Here is a 20,278-nt window from a genome sequence, read left to right as displayed (position 1 = left end):
TGTGAAATGTAGAATATTGCAGTGTGCTATAATAAAACATGGCAAGACAGAGACCTTCTGGTTTTCACAACCCCTCCTCATCATACTTCGGAACTACACACACTCTGCAATTTTTGTGATAGTCAGAATATTTTAGCATTGCAATCTTGGCAGACTTCCAAAGGAGCCAGGTGCCATTGCTGGAATATGTTCAAGTAGCCTAAGGCCACCTACAGAGATTTCAGGTAGAATCTGGATTGTGTTCACCTCAATATGCTGTGATATGGATGAGTTTCAGGTACTTGTGAAGTTTTTCCAGATGGCTGGCACCTCTTCAAATATTATTATTATTATATCGCATCATTTCATTTTTCTGAAGTGGGATTGGCTTGAAAGGTATGACATGAGAAGTAACATTGGGCATTCCCATTGCTGGATATTAGTTCTAAATCTATATATTTGTTTTGGCATAGGGTGTGTGATCCATGTGACCAACAACTCAAATTTCTTTAAAAGTGGACTAGACTGCCATAAAATTATTTTTTCATCATCTTTGTTCATTCTTATGACCTTTTGGGTCCTGAATGTAACCTCTCCAACTTTTTATTGCTTGTTTCTGGCTTAAAAAAGTAAAATGGCACATGTGGTGTGTGGCAATTATTCTTAAATTTGACTATTGACCTTACATGACCCAAACAAAACAAATAAACCATAAAACAATTAAGTAACCATTTAGATTGGAATTCAAAAACCCTTCGCTTTTTTATGTCAGTGGTAAAACAATATATGTTTGGACTTTTCACCTTAACACATCCAGATAGATATATACAGTAACATTGAAGTAGCCCATACACCTTTATGGGGCCACAGGAGAGAGGTGGTTGAGGTTGGCTTAATCCTTTACTTTAATAGGCTGTGAGAACCTGTGTACTATTCCGGTTATGTAAAACTCTAAAATATTGGCAACCAAAGGTGTAGGGAATTAACCATGAAAGAACCACAAGGACACTGTAATGCCTGCATTCCGGCTGGACACGCCGGCCATGAGCGCTCTTTGCTTATGTCCCCGCTGCCGGCGGAGCTGGGATTTGCATCGCGGGATGCGCCCGCATGCAAATCCCAGCCTGTCACTCACCTCCATCATCTTCCGCCTCTCCGTGACCTTGCAGCCCCAGCGCGTGAGTGCCGGAGCTCTTACTCTTAAAGGGCCAGTGCTCATTTAATTAAGTGTCTTTGTCAGGCACCGACTGGGGGACAGGGAGAGTGAGCCCTAAACTCACCCTAAAACCACTCTCCCTGCCTACTTGCCCATCCACCCTAACCGGTGGATCGACAACTGGGCGCCGGTCCCTCCCTGAACTAAAGTGCAGGGGCCTAATAAAAACACATACTAATAAATAGTCGGTCACAAACCAGAAACAAAACAGGAACATAGAACTCTATAGTATAAGTTCAGAGGACACAGATCAGTGAGCAGCACAGAGGACACAATCAGCGGACATGAACAGAGGACACTATGGCTCAGCGGAAATAAACAGAGGACTCAGTGGTTATGAACAGAGGATACTATAGATCAGTAGTCATGTACAGAACTCCAAAGATCTGAATAGAACTAATAAACATATAGAGTTCAAAACACCAGACAGAAAAACAGATGAGTCTGAACAAACTCCAGAAACTAAACAGGAATAAGCTGAATCCCCTAGAACAACCTCCGGTAGACACAGGAATAACAATACCCTCTGAGTCCCCACGGACAGGTAAACAGGATCTATCGCTAAACAGGAATATTCACATTCCCTATGCAAACCTCCAGTAGACAGGAATTTAATTAAGAAATGGCAGTCATCAGGAACAGTGGAAGTTAAAGCAAGATCTGGAAGAAAATATCAGACAGAACAGCTTGCAGGATTGTGAGAATAACAATTCAAACCCCATGTTTGACTGCAATCCCTTCAGAAAGATCTGGCAGACACTGAAGTTGTGGTACACTATTCCACTATAAAGAGATACTTGTAAAAAATATGGTCTTCATGGAAGAGTCATCAGAAGAAAACCTCTTCTATGTCCTCACCACAAAAATCAGCATTTGAACTTTGCAAGTAAACATGTAGACAAGCCTGATGCATTTTGGAAACAAGTTCTGTGGACCGATGAGGTTCAAATTGACCTTTTTGGCCGGAATGAGCAAAGGTACGTTTGGAGAAGAAGAGGAACAGAATTTAATGAAAAGAACCTCTGTCCAACTATTAAGCATGGGGGTGGATCAATCATGCTTTGGGGTTGTATTGCAGCCAGTGGCACAGGGAACATCTCACAAGTAGAAGGAAACATGGATTCAATAAAATGTCAGCAAAATTGGGATGCTAACTTGATGCCATCTGTGAAAAAGCTGAAGTTAAAGAGAGAATGGCTTCTACAAATGGATAATGATCCTAAACACACCTCGAAATCCACAAGGGATTACATCAAGAGGCGTAAACTGAAGGTTTTGCCATGGCCTTCACAATCTCCTGACCTCAACACAATTGAAAATCTATGGATAGACCTTAAAAGAGCAGTGCGTGACAGAAAGCTCAGAGATCTCAAAGAACTGGAAGACTTTTGTAAGGAAAAAAGAGCAAAGATACCTCAAACAAGAATTGAAAGACTCTTGGCTGGCTACAAAAAGCGTTTACAAGCTGTGATACTTGCCAAAGGGGGCAGTACAAGATATTAACTCTGCAGGGTGCCCAAACTTTTGCAGACACCATTTTTTTGTTTTCTATTATTTTGAAAGTGTAAATGATGGAAATAAAATCTAACTTTTGTTGACATATTAAAAGAATGTCTAATCTGTATTTTGATGCCTTTTGGAGATTTTTTCATCTTTCCTTGGTTTCTTTATGCACATTAATACAAATGTTTACCTGGGGTGCCCAACATTTTGATCCCCGCTGTATGCATAGTCAGAAGTGTCAGTTGTGTATAGTTAGCTATAATAATCATAGTCCAGCTATAACATACATAACATACTATAACATCCAGTTATAAAATGTAAGTCCAGTTATAAAGTGCATAGTAAAGGTTCTTACAAGTAAAGTAAATGTATATATGTACAGTTATAAACAATCCACAATCCTGTTCAACTACAAGTCAGAGCGTGTATGGACAATTATACAAAGACTCCAATGTTGTTAGTTATTTCCCCAGCCTAAATTGGATGTTTGTGCATAAAATGCTGTTGGTTTAATAAATGTGGTGTATGTTCCTTTAATGCTTAGACAGGATCCCTATGTCATGATAGAATCAAGGACCTGTGGGAGGTCTCGAGGACCTGTGAGTAAGTTGGTCACATGTTATGTCACATTATCTGTTGTCACATGTCCTCCCAGAGAGCACCAGCTTTAACCTATGACCCACAGATTGACCTATGGGCTTTATTCCAGCCTGCCGCTATATAAAGGGGTGGCCATATGCAATTTGCCCCTTCCATCTAAGTCATTGCTGAAGCAGCTACCAGAGATCTCAGGACAAGTGTTCAGCATCTGGAGTACCCCAAAAGCTACAAGTCTCTCCAGTAAGTCTCTGTCTGCTGTCACTACAACTAGTAAAGTCCTGCACATAGTCAAGTCTAATTACAAGTCAAGTTAATTACAAGTATTGGTCCAGCAAGCTGCGAGGTCTTCTGGGTACTGGCCACCGCTCTGGGAAATCTGGCTTTAGCTGTGAAGATAATTACACCTCTCTTCTACTCAGTAAAGCCTCCGTTAAACCATAACTGGTTGTGGACTCTTTATTCACTACTAGCCCATGGGATAGCGGAGAATCCGAGTGTTTGGTATTCCGGAACCTGAAAATCCACACTGGCGTCATGAACACATAGGGGTTAATACCATCCAACCCCCGGGGTAAATAACATTAGATCCCACCACTCACACTGCAACACCCGTAGTCCCTCCATTCACCCAGTGGGTCACAACACCCCATATACCCTACATTTAATGAAATATTTCCATAAATGCATATATGTCAGTACATGTATTTGTTCTACTGTAGGGGCCATACTATAGCATATAACAATTATCTGTAGTCAGTATTACAGGCTAAGAAAACGAGGACTGTCGAGTTGCAATTGTGGCTTTATATGGAGATTGCCCTGGGGTCAGTATAAACATGGACGTAACGGAAGACATGGTGCACTTTGATCACATTGTAGTGGAAAGCTGATAAAGGGGGAATAACTAATCCTTCCTCAAATGTATTGACTGTCATTGATGTATTAGAGGTTGCTATTATGTAGTCATGATGAGGCTGTAAAAGCCGTGTTGACAAATCTTTACAGTGAGGAATTCCTCTCTTTAGCCGCATTTTGCTGAGGGCAAGAATCATCCTTTGCATTCAAACTGTCCGTCTTCATTGTGCACTTAGTAAGTTGGTCTTAGGGTGAGTTGTTTCAGATTACAGTATGATCTGTGGTCAATGTTTGTAACTTTTAACTAATGGATCCAAGAAGTCAACTTTTGATAAAATTAAATAACCACTACACTTTCACCAAACTTCACATAAATCAGTAATAATGGTGTATATATGAAACCTTGTGTGGCAGTATTATATTTAAAGAGGCAATGTATAGCAGTAATATACATAGGCATTTAGTTTAGGCAGTAGTATTATATTTAGGGAAGCAGTGTGTGGCAATATTTAGGAGCAGAGTATGTGGCAGCATTATATTTAGGGGCACAATATGTGGCAGTATTAGGGACACAGTATGTGGCATTATTATATTTAGGGGTGCAGTGTATGGCAGTATTTGTAGCTAATATAGAGGGTAAGCTAATTCTGCATAGTAGACTTCAATCAGAGAAGACGTCACTTGTGAGTCACTGGTGAAAATGTATATTTTGCCTCTCACTGCTGTAGTCCCTGTATGATCTGTAGGGAGATGATGTCTGGCAACTTTTTAGTTTGTATAGTAACATTTACCTAGCGTATCCTATAAATTGTTTAGGTCACAGTGGCATAAGCTACTAAGGGGGCACAGTGGCACAGTTTATTAAAGGGCACAGTGGCATCATTCATTGTTTCCAGGGGCATGGTGGCATAAGAACCTGAGGGGGCTCAATGGCATAATTAATTGGTAACAGCATGTGTTAATTTTATTTTTAGAGGCACAGTGTGTAGCAGTATCATATTTAGGGGTGCAATGTGTGGCAGTAATTAGGAACAGAGTAGGTGGCATTGTTATATTTAGGGGTGCAATGTGTGGCAGTATTTAGTAGCAGAGTAGGTGGCAGTGTTATATTTAATGGGGCAATATGTGGCAGCATTATATAGAGGAGCACAGTATATGGCAGTAATATATTTAAGGGTGCAGTGTATGGCAGTATATGCAGCTAATATAGAGGGTTAGGATTCAAACTCCAATCATAGAAGACGTCACTTGTGAGTCACTGGTGAAAATGTATATTTTGCCTCTGACTGCTGTAGCCCCTGTATGATCTGTAGAGAGACGACGTCTGGCAACCTTTTAGTTTGGAAGCAAACTAAATTGTTCAGGTCATACTGGGAGCAAAACATTTACATACTTTATCATGTGACTTATTATGTTTATAACTTATGTTTTATTAAGATTTAAAATACTCTTTTCTGAAATACAGGTGTTTCAGCACCCAGGAGCAGAGAAGAACATAGTACAAAAGAGTATGTCTAACTCTGAAGGACCTGGCAAGGCTATGTATTAGACAGCACATTGATTTAATTTAGAACTGTAGTACTTCATTTCTGCAGAGGTGGTGCTTCAGGAGATTTTTAATATCAGGACCTAGCAGCAGGGTACCCTATTTTTGGCTTATGACTAGGGGGATCCTTCTAAAATACATGGCAAAGTGGACATCTCCTTTAAATTAAAAATTATGTTAGGCCATATACCACATTTTAAATCACAATATTGTTTAAAGTTTAAAATCCAGGAAAATTTCAAGTGGATTTTGGGTAGACACAGGCTGTATGTCTCATATTATACACATGACTTTTAGGACAAGTTATATTTCTAGAATAAGTTATGGTCTGCATAAGGTGCATAACTACATATTAAAGAAAACTGATGTTCTTGGGTAGAAGAATAAAGATATTATTATCTTCTGGCACATTCACACAAAGTGTATGCTTCCTTACTGCGGGTATTCGTACTTAGTATTTAGTACAACATAAACGGTTATGGATCATCTCCTCACCACAGGCTAGACATGGGCAGCAAGGATTTAAGAAGATAAAAAGACTTCTCCACCAACTTGACCAGTAGATGTGTCAGTTGTCTGTGCCAATCCATTGCTTTTTGGGTAATGCGAGTCATCAGCTTCCATAGTGAGTCAGAATCTCTATTTGCTTAGAATGTGCAATGTACTGATATGAACAGATCTTTACTAACATGTAAATTTTTTAAACTTAAACTTATGACAATCTGGTATATACAACAACTGTATATAATTCTAAATTCTGTGTCATGAACTTAAGATGTAATACTGCAAGTAGATTATGAACTATGAAATGTGAAGATGTCTTGCAACCATTTCTACTGTGATGCCTATGAGGCTTTTTGTCTATATATGCACCTGAGATGTACATTTTGTTAAGGTGAGAAAACTACTGTAGTAAAAATTTCTTAAAGGGGTTTTTCTAGCATAGTCTTGCTCCCTGGTGCTCAACTGCTAGGGGACACGTACCGACACTGTATTATACTTTCCTGCCTGCTTGCAGGTGTCAGACTTTGTCACAGGGGCTCTTCCTATGTTGTAACTGCAATAACTGCAATAACATGTGACAACATGCATTTTTGCCCCGCCTTCTGCAGACAGGAAAGTATTAATGCAGTTTTGGCATGCTCCCAGGAATATGGACTTCAAGGAGCAATACTATGCTATACAATACTATTTGATAGATTTTTGACTGCTGGGTCAACCCCTTTAATGCCAGATCCCTTGTGGAGTTCATTCAGTTCAGCATTGTTTTCATATGACAAGGGGGACCATGGAAGTAGGAACATGATCCGCTAGACCTGAGAGTGTGTGTGTGTGTGTGTGTGGGGGCAAATTTCTGGCTCTCTGCATGTGGCTTATGGCAGAGGAGGAATCAGCACAGCCAGGTGTTGGCACTAGAGGTAGCATGTCTCTTTAGCCTCCGGTGTCTGGTTGCGCTAACTCCTCCTACCCCCATAAGTGTACATCGTCAGGGTGTGGCAGTGACAGGTGTCTGAAGGAGAGGGGTTAGGGGTCTGAAAGACAGGTGTCTGGAGGAGAGGGGTCTGAAGGACAGGCATCTGGAGGAGAAAAGTCTGGAGGACAGGGGTCTGAAAGAGTGGGGTCTGGGGACAGGGGTCTGGAGAAGAGAAGTCTGGAGGACAGGGGTCTGGAAGAGAGGCTCTTGGAGACAGGGGTCTGGAGAAGAGGGGTATGGGGACAGGGTCTAGAGGACTGGGGTCTAGAGGCAGCATTCTGGAGAAGAGGGTCTGGAAACAAGGGTCTAGAGGAGAGCGGTCTGGAGGAGAGGGGTCTGGGGACAGGTCTGGAGGACAGAGGTGTGGAGAAAAGGAGTGTCTGGGGACAGAGGTGTGAAGGAGAGGGGTCTGGGGACAGATGTCTGGAGGAGAGGCATCTGGAGGACAGGTGTGTGGAAGAGAGGGGTCTGGGGACAGGGGTTTTGAGGAGAGGCATCTAGAAGAGAGATTCCTGGAGGACAGGGGTCTGAAAGAGTGGGGTCTGGGGACAGGGGTCTGGAGAAGAGAAGTCTGGAGGACAGGGGTCTGAAAGAGAGGCTCTTGGAGACAGGGGTCTGGAGTACTGGGGTCTGGAGGCAGCATTCTGGAGAAGAGGGTCTGGAAACAAGGGTCTAGAGGAGAGTGGTCTGGAGGAAAGGGGTCTGGGGACAGGTCTGGAGGACAGAGGTGTGGAGAAAAGGAGTGTCTGGGGACAGAGGTGTGGAGGAGAGTGGTCTGGGGACAGATGTCTGGAGGAGAGGCATCTGGAGGACAGGTGTGTGGAAGAGAGGGGTCTGGGGACAGGGGTCTTGAGGAGAGGCATCTAGAAGAGAGATTCCTGGAGGACAGGGGTCTGGAAGAGAGGGGTATCGGAACAGGGGTCTCTAGAAAAAGGGCATGGGGACAGATGTCTGGAAGAGAGGCATCTGGAGAACAGGAGTCTGGAAGAGAGGGGTCAGGGGACAGAGGTGTGGAGAAGAGGGGTATGGGGACAGTGCTCTGGAGGACAGATGTCTGGAAATAGTGGTCTGGAGAAGAGGCTTCTGGGAACAATGGTATGGAGGAGAGGGGTTTGGAGGACAGGGGTCTGGGGGTGATTCTGGAGGCCTTAGGTCTGAAGGAGAGGGGACATGGGGTCTGGGTGACAAAGCGATCTAGGGGACGGGATTCTGGATGAGAGGGATCTGAAGAACCAGATTCCAGAGGAGAGCGGTCTGGGAACAATGGTCTGGAGGAGAGGTGTGTTTAGGATAAGGGTGTAGGGATGGTTCTGAAGGACCTGCGTCTGGAAGAGAGGGGTCTGGGTGACAGAGTGATCTGAAGAACCAGATTCTGGGGGACATTGATCTGACTAAAATGGGTCTGGAGCACAGGGTTGTAGGGGAAAGAATGATTTTGACAACAAAGGGCTTGGGGACAGGGTCCTGGTCCTGGCTGAATTTAAATATATGCCCTGAACAGTATGCACCCTCTGTCCAATGGTACTCAGCGGAACACTGTGTCTGTGATCAGTTCTCCACCACCACCTGTTTATTAATGCCATTAATTCTATCTGGGCTATACATTTTTCCTTTGTGTACACTTCGATCATGTCTTGCTTTCATACTAGAACCTAGACTGGTCCAAGAAGTTGTAATGGCTGCCAGTGACTAACGGCAAGATGAACACTGCAGGCGCTGGAACCCCTGAAAGTGAATGACACTAGTGTGAACAGGAGCTCATACACACATTTCATGGACATCCTGATGTTTTTTAAATTGAGAATTTGTTTTAAAATATAACAACATGTGCATCAAATGCTTTACAACTGCAGCAAATAAATGCACATCATGTTCTTTATGCAGTTGTGGTTTGATTCTCAACTGAACAAGTGTTTTAGAAATCTATTTAGCCTGTGTTAATAACGTTTACTATTGCTGACTTATTTAGTCTACAAAAGTCTATAAAAGAAATAATACGTTTTCACAAGTGATACAACATTGACAGGACAAGTTCCTAACACAAGCTTAACCTACAGTATAGTCAAAATTTCATGGAATGTACTTGACTGACACAAGGAGGCGTGAACAGGGGAGGGGGCAGGAAAAGAAATTCTATGCTGGGTTTAGAGTGCATTGTATTATTGGGAATGCTGCTGCATAAAGCTAAGTCTAGGGTTAAGATGATCAGTGGAATCATTGAGTCTTCCTTCCACTACCTGAGAACATTAGCAAGCAGAGGGACCTTACATGCCCTGGATGCAAAAATGCCACCTACTTCAAGATGATGAGACCATCCTGTCTATTGCTCTGCATGCTTCTTGGAGCACATACAGGCTTGCATGCTGTGCAGAAGATGGATTATTTTGTACTCCTTCTTTGGACTTTACCTGTCACCATCCTGAAATGCACCACTATGCCTTTCTTGACAATCCTGTGGATTGGAAGCTTTGACAAGGCAGGTTCACTTATTTTTATGATCCAAATATTTAAGCAAGGCACAATCCTTCCATGCACATCTGTCACTTATATCATCTGTTCTTGTCTTTCAGACATTTCAACTCTACTGCCTATGTGTATCATTTGCTGTCTCCTTAGCTGGTGACAGTAGATTTCCAGGAATTAATCCAGGTTTGTATCAACCCATTGTATTTTGTATCATTGTATAGTTTACTTTTAGCATGCTAATGTTGACAAAATACATAACTTTTGCTATTGCAGTAGGGTAAAGAGTCCTAACCCTAAAAGGGATGCAATTCCCATATGACGTCCGTTTTATATGTACTTTTTTTGTTTATTGATATTATTATTTTATCTTTTACAGTAGCTAATAGGTATAATAAATAACAATTCCCTTCATTTGACAATAACAGGATATGATACAAATATTATGGATCATAAAATTTACATATGAAGGCAACGAACTTGAAAATACAGTAATAGTTCAAATATGATATCTTATTCTATTGGGTTTCTCAGTACTGCTGGATTTTGTCATATTTTTAAAAACAAGTGTCAGATATCTAGACTATTAGATTCCAGATTAATGGAATGTGTTTATTTATTTATTAGTTTTTTTTGTTCATTTTGTCTGTCTCTATTACAAATGTCTTTTGTTTTTGTTGTAATCACTTACATTATAGGGATACATGCATTTAAAGGTTTATAGGAAAGAGTTAACAAGCAACCAGAGCCTTGGTTTGGAGGAAGGTGTTTTCTTGTGTAACCCTTTCAGGGCATGCCCTGCACTGACAGGATTAATTTACTGTCAAGTTTAATGACTAGGCCTCACAGTGGGGCTGTAAAGTCCTGCTCTCTCTGTGATATAATGAATTAATGACAGGTCTGCTGCATACTATGAGCATTGCCTTTCAGCATGCTAAGGAATTCACTTCTCCTGCAGATGTTGCTTCCTGCAGACCCAGTCTGGGAATCTCTGCTATTCATTTATTTTAGTATTAGCTACAGTCATCTTTTGCTCCTAAAACATTATTACAACACATATCTACATAGCTGAAGACCACATGTGCCTAGTATACAATAAGTATACAAATATAGTAGTATCTTCTACAATTGTTTTAGCATTAAGAAAAGTTGAGTAGTAACTGAACTTAAGTAAGAATTGGTAGAGCCTGAATATAGACACCCCCGCCCCCCCCATATACAGTAGATAGAACTTTATATGAGTGGACATAGAGGGCGCTGCCACATGGCTTTGTTTACCAATGCAAACAGCATGACCATGGGCTATGTTATATTGATTTCTTCTGCCAGAAGTTTAGGCAGAATAATGTTTCCCTCTTTGGATCGTATTCAAATACCCCTCAAGAGTAAATTTTTTAGAACTAGAATAGTAGTGGCTCATATATCATTGAGTTGTATAGTAGTGTCAGCTGCAACTTTTCCCCCAAACTCTCCCTATTTCTTTCTCTAAACAAGATGTACAATTGGCTAAGCTTATTTAATCATAAATGTTATGATCTGCAATGAATTATAACCTGGACTGTCCAGCCTTAACAAGCATAAAGTCTATTGAGTGTTATGACTTTTTTTTGTGCAAAATTATTAAAGTTATTGGAATTCGTGGCATGAGACTCAGTCTTTTGTGGTGGCCATGGCAGCACTGTGCATACTGTACAAACTGTACTTGTCAAAAGTCTTTTGTTCATGATTTCATTTCAAAGCAGTCACATTGATACTGCCAATAGGGGATGAGTTGGATGGTCCCATAAACATTAGATCACCATATATATTAAACAGCTTTGGTACAAGTTTTGTCTTAGATGGATTTCTTGCATCATGTTTCTTCTATCGGTCATGATCGGGAACACTCATAGGCATAATGTGAACCCCTTAACTTACCTAAGATGAAATGCCGCAAGATCACAGTGCCACAGGATGACATGATGGCAAAGAAGTCTCAGGATTGAAGGATAAAAGTAAACAACCTTAAAAGCCAGGCAACTGATGTGAATATTATGTGAATTTTGTAGATTTGCTGGGTTGAGGATGGATGAAAGGATCATGCCGTTGGTATAGTAACCAATCAATTAACATTCTCTGACCTGTCAGAGTTTATGTCCATGTCAGTTGATTATTATGAGAGGGGCTAATGTATTTGATAGGTAGAGCATGAACAGAGCAGGCCCTTTAAATCATTTATTTGCTGACTTGTATTGTGCTGAATGGGTAATCAGTGAAACCCCCTGGTGGTGACAAATGTTTTTTTTCTAAAGGACTTATTGTAATCTTTCTTTCTAAAGTCTAAGTTTGACTAATCCTCTTTTTATGCAAGTACAAAAACATAATGGTGAAATCCCTTGTTGAACTCTATTGTTTTGATTGAGTTGTCAAATGTGCATTTAACAGAACACTAGCATCAGAATGGCCTGAGCTGCTTTTGTTGTGTAGAAATAGCTGTAGCATTACCAATACCCATATAGCATTATAGACCGGTTTAATTTAGTTATGAACTTTTCAGTTTGTTAACTTTCCTTTTCAAGATCTCTGCTTGTTGTCTGTCTTTCAGTAGAAACCTCAATTGTTTAGTTCCAGTGGATAAATACATCTGTGTACAATTATCAGAGCTTTGTCTTGTAATAAGCCATGCATATCATGTAAAGTATTGTCATTAAAGGGGTACTCCGGCGCTAAGACATCTTATCCCCTATCCAAAGGATAGGGGATAAGATGCCTGATCGTGGGGGTCCCGCCGCTGGGGACCCCTGTGATCTTGCATGCAGCACCCCGTTAGAATCAATCCCCAGAGTGTGCTCGCTCCGGGTCTGATTACTGTTACGACCCCTCCCATAGGTTTGCATTGAGGGGGTGGCACGTGACATCACACGGGGGCGGAGCCGTGACATCACAACGCTCCATCCCTGTGAACGCCAGTAATCAGACCCGGAGCGAGCACACTCTGGGGATTCATTCTAACAGGGCGCTGCGTGCAAGATCACAGGGGTCCCCAGTGCCGGGACTCCAGCGATCAGGCATCTTATCCCCTATCCGCCGGAGTACCCCTTTTGATGCCATTATCTTGGCAACCATATTTAAAGTGTTTTTCCCCAATGTCTTGTCTGCTGCTTGGACTGTGATAGCTTTTATCCTATTTGCTTAGAAGTCAATCCCTTACTTTTTCCATTCAACTCTTTTTATCTCAGATCTACTTGATCATTAATGATCATGGAGAATATGGGTTCAATAAAATGGTAACCCTTTAACCTTCTCCGGGTTCCAGACCCAATTCTACTTACAGAGTATTTCCCTTGCCATACTACTACGTCTCCTCTGTGGACATTACCTCTTTTAACCTACCACTTAAGAAAAGTTATAACATCTCACCTGTACTGTTAAGAGCACCAAGATGTCCAGATTATACCAACTGGGCAGATCAGTAGGTGCCCAGATATCATGGTTAGCCCTAGCCTGTCCTATACTGTTTCCAGTATCAGCTTATGATTTTATATTAAGGTCACATATGTTTTGTGGCATTCTATGTAACAAGGCAATCTTCTGTAGAAGCATCACTTCTATGAAGAGAAAACAGTGCCTCTTAGATGCATCACATGGCAGCACATGGAGTGGCTATGGGTTCAGAATATGGACCTCTAGGGACCACTGCAAACAATTTATACACCCACCAAAGTTGTGTACATGGAGCCTTCATTATACTTCTTTTTTCACACAAGAAAAATAAATAATCCAGTTAATGGGCTTTGAACATTTCTGACATCTTACATTTCACCTTCAGATTATGTCTTTGTTACGCCAGTGGAAGTGGACTCCAATGGAGCTTACATCTCACATGATATCTTGCACAGTAGCAGGAAGAAGAGGTCTACACGAAGTGTAAAGACTTCCTTGCACTACAGATTTTCAGCATTTGGACAGGAACTACACTTGGAGCTCCAGCCCTCTTCGCTGCTGTCAAGTGATTTTGCTGTGAATGTTCTAGGTAAAGATGGATCCTTTACTGATTTCGAACAGACTGTGGAGCCATGTTTTTATCAAGGATTTATCAGGAACTATGAGAACTCATCAGTAGCCTTATCTATGTGTGTGGGCATGGTAAGTCAATTTCCTTCCGTCTCTTCTAAGAGTGATTGACATAATAATATTAAGGTATTGTTTTGACACATAATATTAAGGTATTGTTTTGACACATAATATTAAGGTATTGTTTTGAAAGTAAATTCAGTTTCTCAGTTTATCTTCAGCACTACAGAACGCAGTATAACCAATAAAAATAGCAGGTATTTACATACCGTAATTGTTCACCTCATCATCCAAAACTTGAGCGATGATACAAACGTTGTCATGGCATCCATAGTGTTTCAGTTGAAAGGCAAGATAACAGTAATGGAACTCAGGGCCTGGTTGTCTTTAGCCCATGTCTTTTGTCCAATTATACAGTTATAATAGGTGCATTTCCTGTTTGTGATGTATGTTTTGTGTTGTAAACCCTGTGTCAGTTTAAGTCCAGGATCCACTGGAGGATCTTTTTCCACTAGTTGGCAAGCAATCCCTGCTCAAGCCAGACATAATCCATTCTGGCCAGTTGGTTGACAGGATCTTTCTATTTACCATACAAAATAAAGTGCAATTACTTATGGTTACTTGATAGCACTCACTAGGGCAGGTGGCGATGCTGATGTCAGGGGCCCGGGCCAAATTAAATGTATAAAGGGGCCCAAGGCCAGGTCCTTTTTGTTGCTTTTGGCCCCAAAATTCCTGATGGCGTTACTGCCCACTAGGTTACTGCTATCTGAAATAGAGTCAATATGAGAACAACTGGACCCTGACCAATCTTTATTTTATTATAGTAAAAAGAAGTATTAACCCCTTAAGAACGCAGGGCGTATATGTACGTCCTGATGAGGTGGTCCTTAATGCACCAGCACGTACCTTTACGTCCTATACATGACCACTGTCACGATTCGGCTTCCAGGTAGTGGATCCTCTGTGTCAGCGAGGGATTGGCGTGGACCGTGCTAGTGGACCGGTTCTAAGAGGCTACTGGTGTTCACCAGAGCCCGCCGCAAAGCGGGATGGTCTTGCTGCGGCAGTAGCAACCAGGTCGTATCCACTAGCAACGGCTCTACCTCGCTGACTGCTGAGAAGGCGTGGGACAGAAGGACTAGGCAGAGGCAAGGTCAGACGTAGCAGAAGGTCGGGGGCAGGCGGCAAGGTTCGTAGTCAAGATGGATAGCAAGGGTTCAGGTAACACAGGCTTTGGACACACTAAACGCTTTCACTGGCACAAGGCAACAAGATCCGGCAGGGGAGTGCAGGGGCAGTGATCAGATATAGTCTGGGAGCAGGTGGGAGCCAATTAAGCTAATTGGGCCAGGCACCAATCATTGGTGCACTGGCCCTTTAAGTCTCAGAGAGCTGGCGCGCGCGCGCCCTAGAGAGCGGAGCCGCGCGCGCCAGCACATGACAGCAGGGGACCGGGACGGGTAAGTGACCTGGGATGCGATTCGCGAGCGGGCGCGTCCCGCTGTGCGAATCGCATCCCCGACGGCCATGACAGTGCAGCGCTCCCGGTCAGCGGGACCGACCGGGGCGCTGCGGGGAGAGAGACGCCGTGAGCGCTCCGGGGAGGAGCGGGGACCCGGAGCGCTAAGCGTAACAGTACCCCCCCCCTTAGGTCTCCCCTTTTCTTTGTCCGGTAACTGCCTCCCCTGGGATGAGGACACCGGGAAAGAATGGAGGGTTTCCTCAACGGCAGGCAGCACAGCAGGAGTGGGAATGGGGAGGGAGGGCAGAGGGCGAAGCCTGGCACGGGGCAGTGTGACACCAGGACGGGGCCATGAGGAGGCACTGAGGCTTGCCTGACGGGACTGGGAGGGGGGGAGAGGCACTTCCTATGGCAGGCAGAGTCCCAGTTCTTGATCTCCCCGGTGGTCCAATCAAGGGTGGGAGAATGAAGCCGGAGCCATGGCAGACCGAGGAGGACCTCAGAGGTACAGTTGGGAAGGACGAATAACTCAATCCTTTCGTGGTGGGGTCCAATAGACATCAGGAGGGGTTCTGTGCGGTAACGCACGGTGCAATCCAATCTGACTCCGTTGACCGCGGAAATGTAGAGCGGCTTGACGAGACGGGTCACCGGGATGCTGAATTTATTCACAAACGACTCCAAAATAAAATTCCCAGAGGCACCAGAGTCCAAGCAGGCCACGGCTGAGAGGGAGGAGTTGGCTGAAGGAGAAATCCGCACGGGCACCGTGAGACGTGGAGAAGCAGACTTAGAACCAAGAGACGCCACACCCACGTGAGCTGGGTGCGTGCGTGCGTTTCCCAGACGTGGAGGACGGATAGGGCAATCCACCAAGAAATGCTCGGTACTGGCACAGTAAAGACAGAGATTTTCTTCCCTACGGCGATTCCTCTCTTCCTGGGTCAGGCGAGACCGATCCACTTGCATGGCCTCCTCGGCGGGAGGCCCAGGCGTAGATTGCAACGGATACTGTGGGAGAGGTGCCCAGAGATCTAAGTCTTTTTCCTGGCGGAGCTCTTGGTGTCGCTCAGAAAAACGCATGTCAATGCGGGTAGCCAAATGGATGAGTTCTTGCAGGTTGGCAGGAATCTCTCGTGCGGCCAGCACATCCTTGATGCGACTGGATAGGCCTTTTTTAAAGGTCGCGCAGAGAGCCTCGTTATTCCATGATAACTCGGAAGCAAGAGTACGAAATTGGATGGCGTACTCGCCCACTGAAGAATTACCCTGGACCAGGTTCAACAGGGCAGTCTCGGCAGAAGAAGCTCGGGCTGGCTCCTCGAAGACACTCCGGACTTCAGCGAAGAAGGACTGGACTGTGGCTGTGGCAGGATCATTGCGGTCCCAGAGCGGTGTGGCCCAAGACAAGGCCTTTCCTGAAAGAAGGCTTACTACGAACGCCACATTAGACCGTTCTGTAGGAAACAAGTCCGACAACATCTCCATATGCAGGGAACACTGAGACAAAAATCCACGGCAGAGTTTAGAGTCCCCATCAAATTTGTCCGGCAGGGACAAGCGGAGGCTAGGAGCGGCCACTCGCTGCGGAGGAGGTGCAGGAGCTGGCGGAGGAGATGGTTGCTGCTGTAGCAGAGGCAGAAGTTGCTGTAACGTGGCGGTCAACTGCGACAGCTGCTGTCCTTGTTGGGCAATTTGCTGCGATTGCTGAGCGACCACCGTGGTAAGGTCAGCGAGACTTGGCAGCGGCACCTCAGCGGGATCCATGGCCGGATCTACTGTCACGATTCGGCTTCCAGGTAGTGGATCCTCTGTGTCAGCCAGGGATTGGCGTGGACCGTGCTAGTGGACCGGTTCTAAGAGGCTACTGGTGTTCACCAGAGCCCGCCGCAAAGCGGGATGGTCTTGCTGCGGCAGCAGCAACCAGGTCGTATCCACTAGCAACGGCTCTACCTCGCTGACTGCTGAGAAGGCGTGGGACAGAAGGACTAGGCAGAGGCAAGGTCAGACGTAGCAGAAGGTCGGGGGCAGGCGGCAAGGTTCGTAGTCAAGATGGATAGCAAGGGTTCAGGTAACACAGGCTTTGGACACACTAAACGCTTTCACTGGCACAAGGCAACAAGATCCGGCAGGGGAGTGCAGGGGCAGTGATCAGATATAGTCTGGGAGCAGGTGGGAGCCAATTAAGCTAATTGGGCCAGGCACCAATCATTGGTGCACTGGCCCTTTAAGTCTCAGAGAGCTGGCGCGCGCGCGCCCTAGAGAGCGGAGCCGCGCGCGCCAGCACATGACAGCAGGGGACCGGGACGGGTAAGTGACCTGGGATGCGATTCGCGAGCGGGCGCGTCCCGCTGTGCGAATCGCATCCCCGACGGCCATGACAGTGCAGCGCTCCCGGTCAGCAGGACCGACCGGGGCGCTGCGGGGAGAGAGACGCCGTGAGCGCTCCGGGGAGGAGCGGGGACCCGGAGCGCTAGGCGTAACAACCACGAGCATGTGCGGCAGGTCCCGGCTGCTGATAGCAGCCAGGGACCTGCCGGTAATGGCCGACAGCCACGATTGCGCGGATGTCCGCCATTAACCTCTCAGATGCCGTGATCAATACGGCACCTGCAGTGCTGCGGTTACTAAAATGGATGAACGGATCGCCCACCAGCACTGCCGCGGAGATCCGATCATCCAGAACGGCAGATGGAGGTCCCTTCACCTCCCACTGTTGCCTTCCATGGGTCTTCTGCTCTGGTCTGAGATCGAGCAGACCAGAGCAGAAGATGACCGACAACACTGATCAGTGCTATGTCCTATGCATAGCACTGAACAGTGTTAGCAATCGAATGATTGCTATACATAGTCCCCTATGGGGACTATTAAAGTGTAAAAATAAAAGTAAAAAAGTAAAAAATAAAAGTAAAGGAAATTTGAAAAATCCCCTCCCCCAATAAAAATGTAAATTGTCAGTTTTTCGCCATTTTACCCCCAAAAAGTGTAAAAAAAAATGTTTTAATAAACATATTTGGTATCGGCGCGTGCGTAAATATCCAAACTATTAAAATATAATGTTAGTTATCCTGTACAGTGAACGTCGTGAACGTAAAAAAAAATAAAAAGTCAAAAATTGCTGCTTTTTTACAACATTTTATTCCAAATAAAATTGCTAAAAAATCTATTAAAAGTTTTATATATGCAAATGTGGTATCAAAAAAATTACAGATCATGGCACAAAAAATTAGCCCTCATACCGCCGCTTATAAGGAAAAATGAAAAAGTTATAGGTTGGCAAAATTGAGGGATTTTAAAAGCACTAATTTGGTTAAAAAGTTTGCAATTTTTTTTTAAACGGTATAATAATAGAAGAGTATGTAATCATTTTAATCACATTGACCCACAGAATAAAGTAAACATGTCTATTTTACCGTAAAGTGTACACCATGAAAACAAAACCTTCCAAAATTAGCAAAATTGCGGTTTTCTTATCAATTTCCCCACACAAATTGTATTTTTTTGGTTGCGCTGATGTCATTACAAAAGACATGTCATTACAAAGGACAACTGGTTGAGCAAAAAACAAGCCCTCATACTCATCTGCGGATGAAAATATAAAAGAGTTATGATTTTTAGAAGGCAAGGAGGAAAAAACGAAAACGTAGTCCTTAAGGCCCAAATGGGCAGAGTCCTTAATCGGGTACTCCCACCCTAGACATCTTATCCCCTATCCAAACGATAGGGGATAAGATGTCTGATCTCGGGGGTCCCGCCGCTGGGGACCCCGGCAGTATTGCATGCTGCACCCACCTGTTTTTTGTCCAGAAGCACTGGAGGGTCTTAGTGGCGACTACGGGAATGGAAGTCCGTGACATCTGGACTCCGCCCCCGTGTGATGTCACGCCCCCATCCAAAGACTTGCATTGAGGGGACGTCACGCCCCCTCCCATAGACTTGCATTGAGGGGCAGGACTCCCGGGACCCCCGAGATCAGACATCTTATCCCCTATCCTTTGGAAAGGGAATAAGATGTCTAGGGTGGGAGTACCCCTTTAAGGGGTTAAAATATTAAAAGTATTAAAATAATAAAATATTAAAATGTTCCTTTATAGCTTAGACACAAACAGGCTCAGTGCTTTATTAACAAATATTTTTGTTTAAAAACAAAGATCTGTTTTTTTTTTCTTTATATCGTAAGATTATTTTGATAATAATAAGATCCACCATTCACCACTACAATTTGACTTTTGAATGGGCAGACGCTCCATTATAAATATTTTACCACAAAATAGCATTCGTATGGTCTGTTGAATTTGGATGAACGATCCAGGGCTGACTGAAGTATCCAGTTACAGGTAATTAACACATGAAAATGGATTGTGGAATAGTAGAATATCCATGATCTAGTCCTCACCATGGCACATTTGTAAAGCTTGATTGATTCTTTTGTATCACCAAATCCAAGCATAATTTCCCCATGACAAGTATTACTGAAAGTCCTTTGATATTAAACCCATTGATGTTTTGGCTTGAGTAGACACATAAGCTTTTTACACAGTCCAAAATTAGCTGAACCTCTATATATGCATGGGGTTAGATATTTTATCAACAAAGTATATACGGTGAATACCATGGCCCATAGTTATCAATCTGTCTGAGACAGAAATTGATTTGTCTATGGGACAACTTGGCAGCACATATTCAAGTTCCTAGCAGTGCCCCCACAGGAGATGTGAAGTATTACACAACGTCCAATCAAATTAAATAGGTTATCCAGTTTTTCAATATTTATGGCTAGGCAATCAGTCCTAGATGGATGTGACTCTCAGCAATTCTACAGATCTGGTGTTTGAATGGGTTGTGGTGCTCTATGCTCTAGCAAGCATTATGTTCCTTCATCGTTTAACAGATACAGTGCTACTTTTAATAGTTTCTGATATTTCAGTCCCAGTCAAAAGGGACTGAGCTGAAATACCATAAAAAGCCACTTCAAAAATTACAGAGCAAAGCTGCTTCATTGTTCAAAAGACATAATTCAGCACTTTTAGCAGTAGCAGCTATGCCTGTTACTGCAACTCAACCTGCTTAAAGGGGTTATCCAGGAAAAAAAACTTTTTTTTATATATCAACTGGCTCCAGAAA

At 43.7% G+C, this 20,278-nt stretch overlaps 1 protein-coding gene across 1 annotated transcript in view; it reads left to right on the top strand.

The window, feature by feature from the left end:
* Positions 1–9,369: 9,369 nt before the first annotated feature.
* Positions 9,370–20,278, top strand: part of ADAMTS18 (ADAM metallopeptidase with thrombospondin type 1 motif 18) — a 130,421-nt gene continuing 119,512 nt past the window's right edge. Inside the window, exons 1-3 of the mRNA XM_056526108.1 lie at positions 9,370–9,649; positions 9,744–9,822; positions 13,445–13,761. Of these exons, the coding sequence (XP_056382083.1) occupies positions 9,476–9,649; positions 9,744–9,822; positions 13,445–13,761 (570 nt within the window). The 5' untranslated portion in view covers positions 9,370–9,475. The remainder of the gene's footprint in view (positions 9,650–9,743; positions 9,823–13,444; positions 13,762–20,278) is intronic.

The sequence above is a fragment of the Hyla sarda genome, chromosome 6 (assembly GCF_029499605.1).
Source record: "Hyla sarda isolate aHylSar1 chromosome 6, aHylSar1.hap1, whole genome shotgun sequence".
NCBI classification, from domain to species: domain Eukaryota; kingdom Metazoa; phylum Chordata; class Amphibia; order Anura; family Hylidae; genus Hyla; species Hyla sarda.
This window is presented reverse-complemented; position numbering and strand designations above follow the sequence as displayed.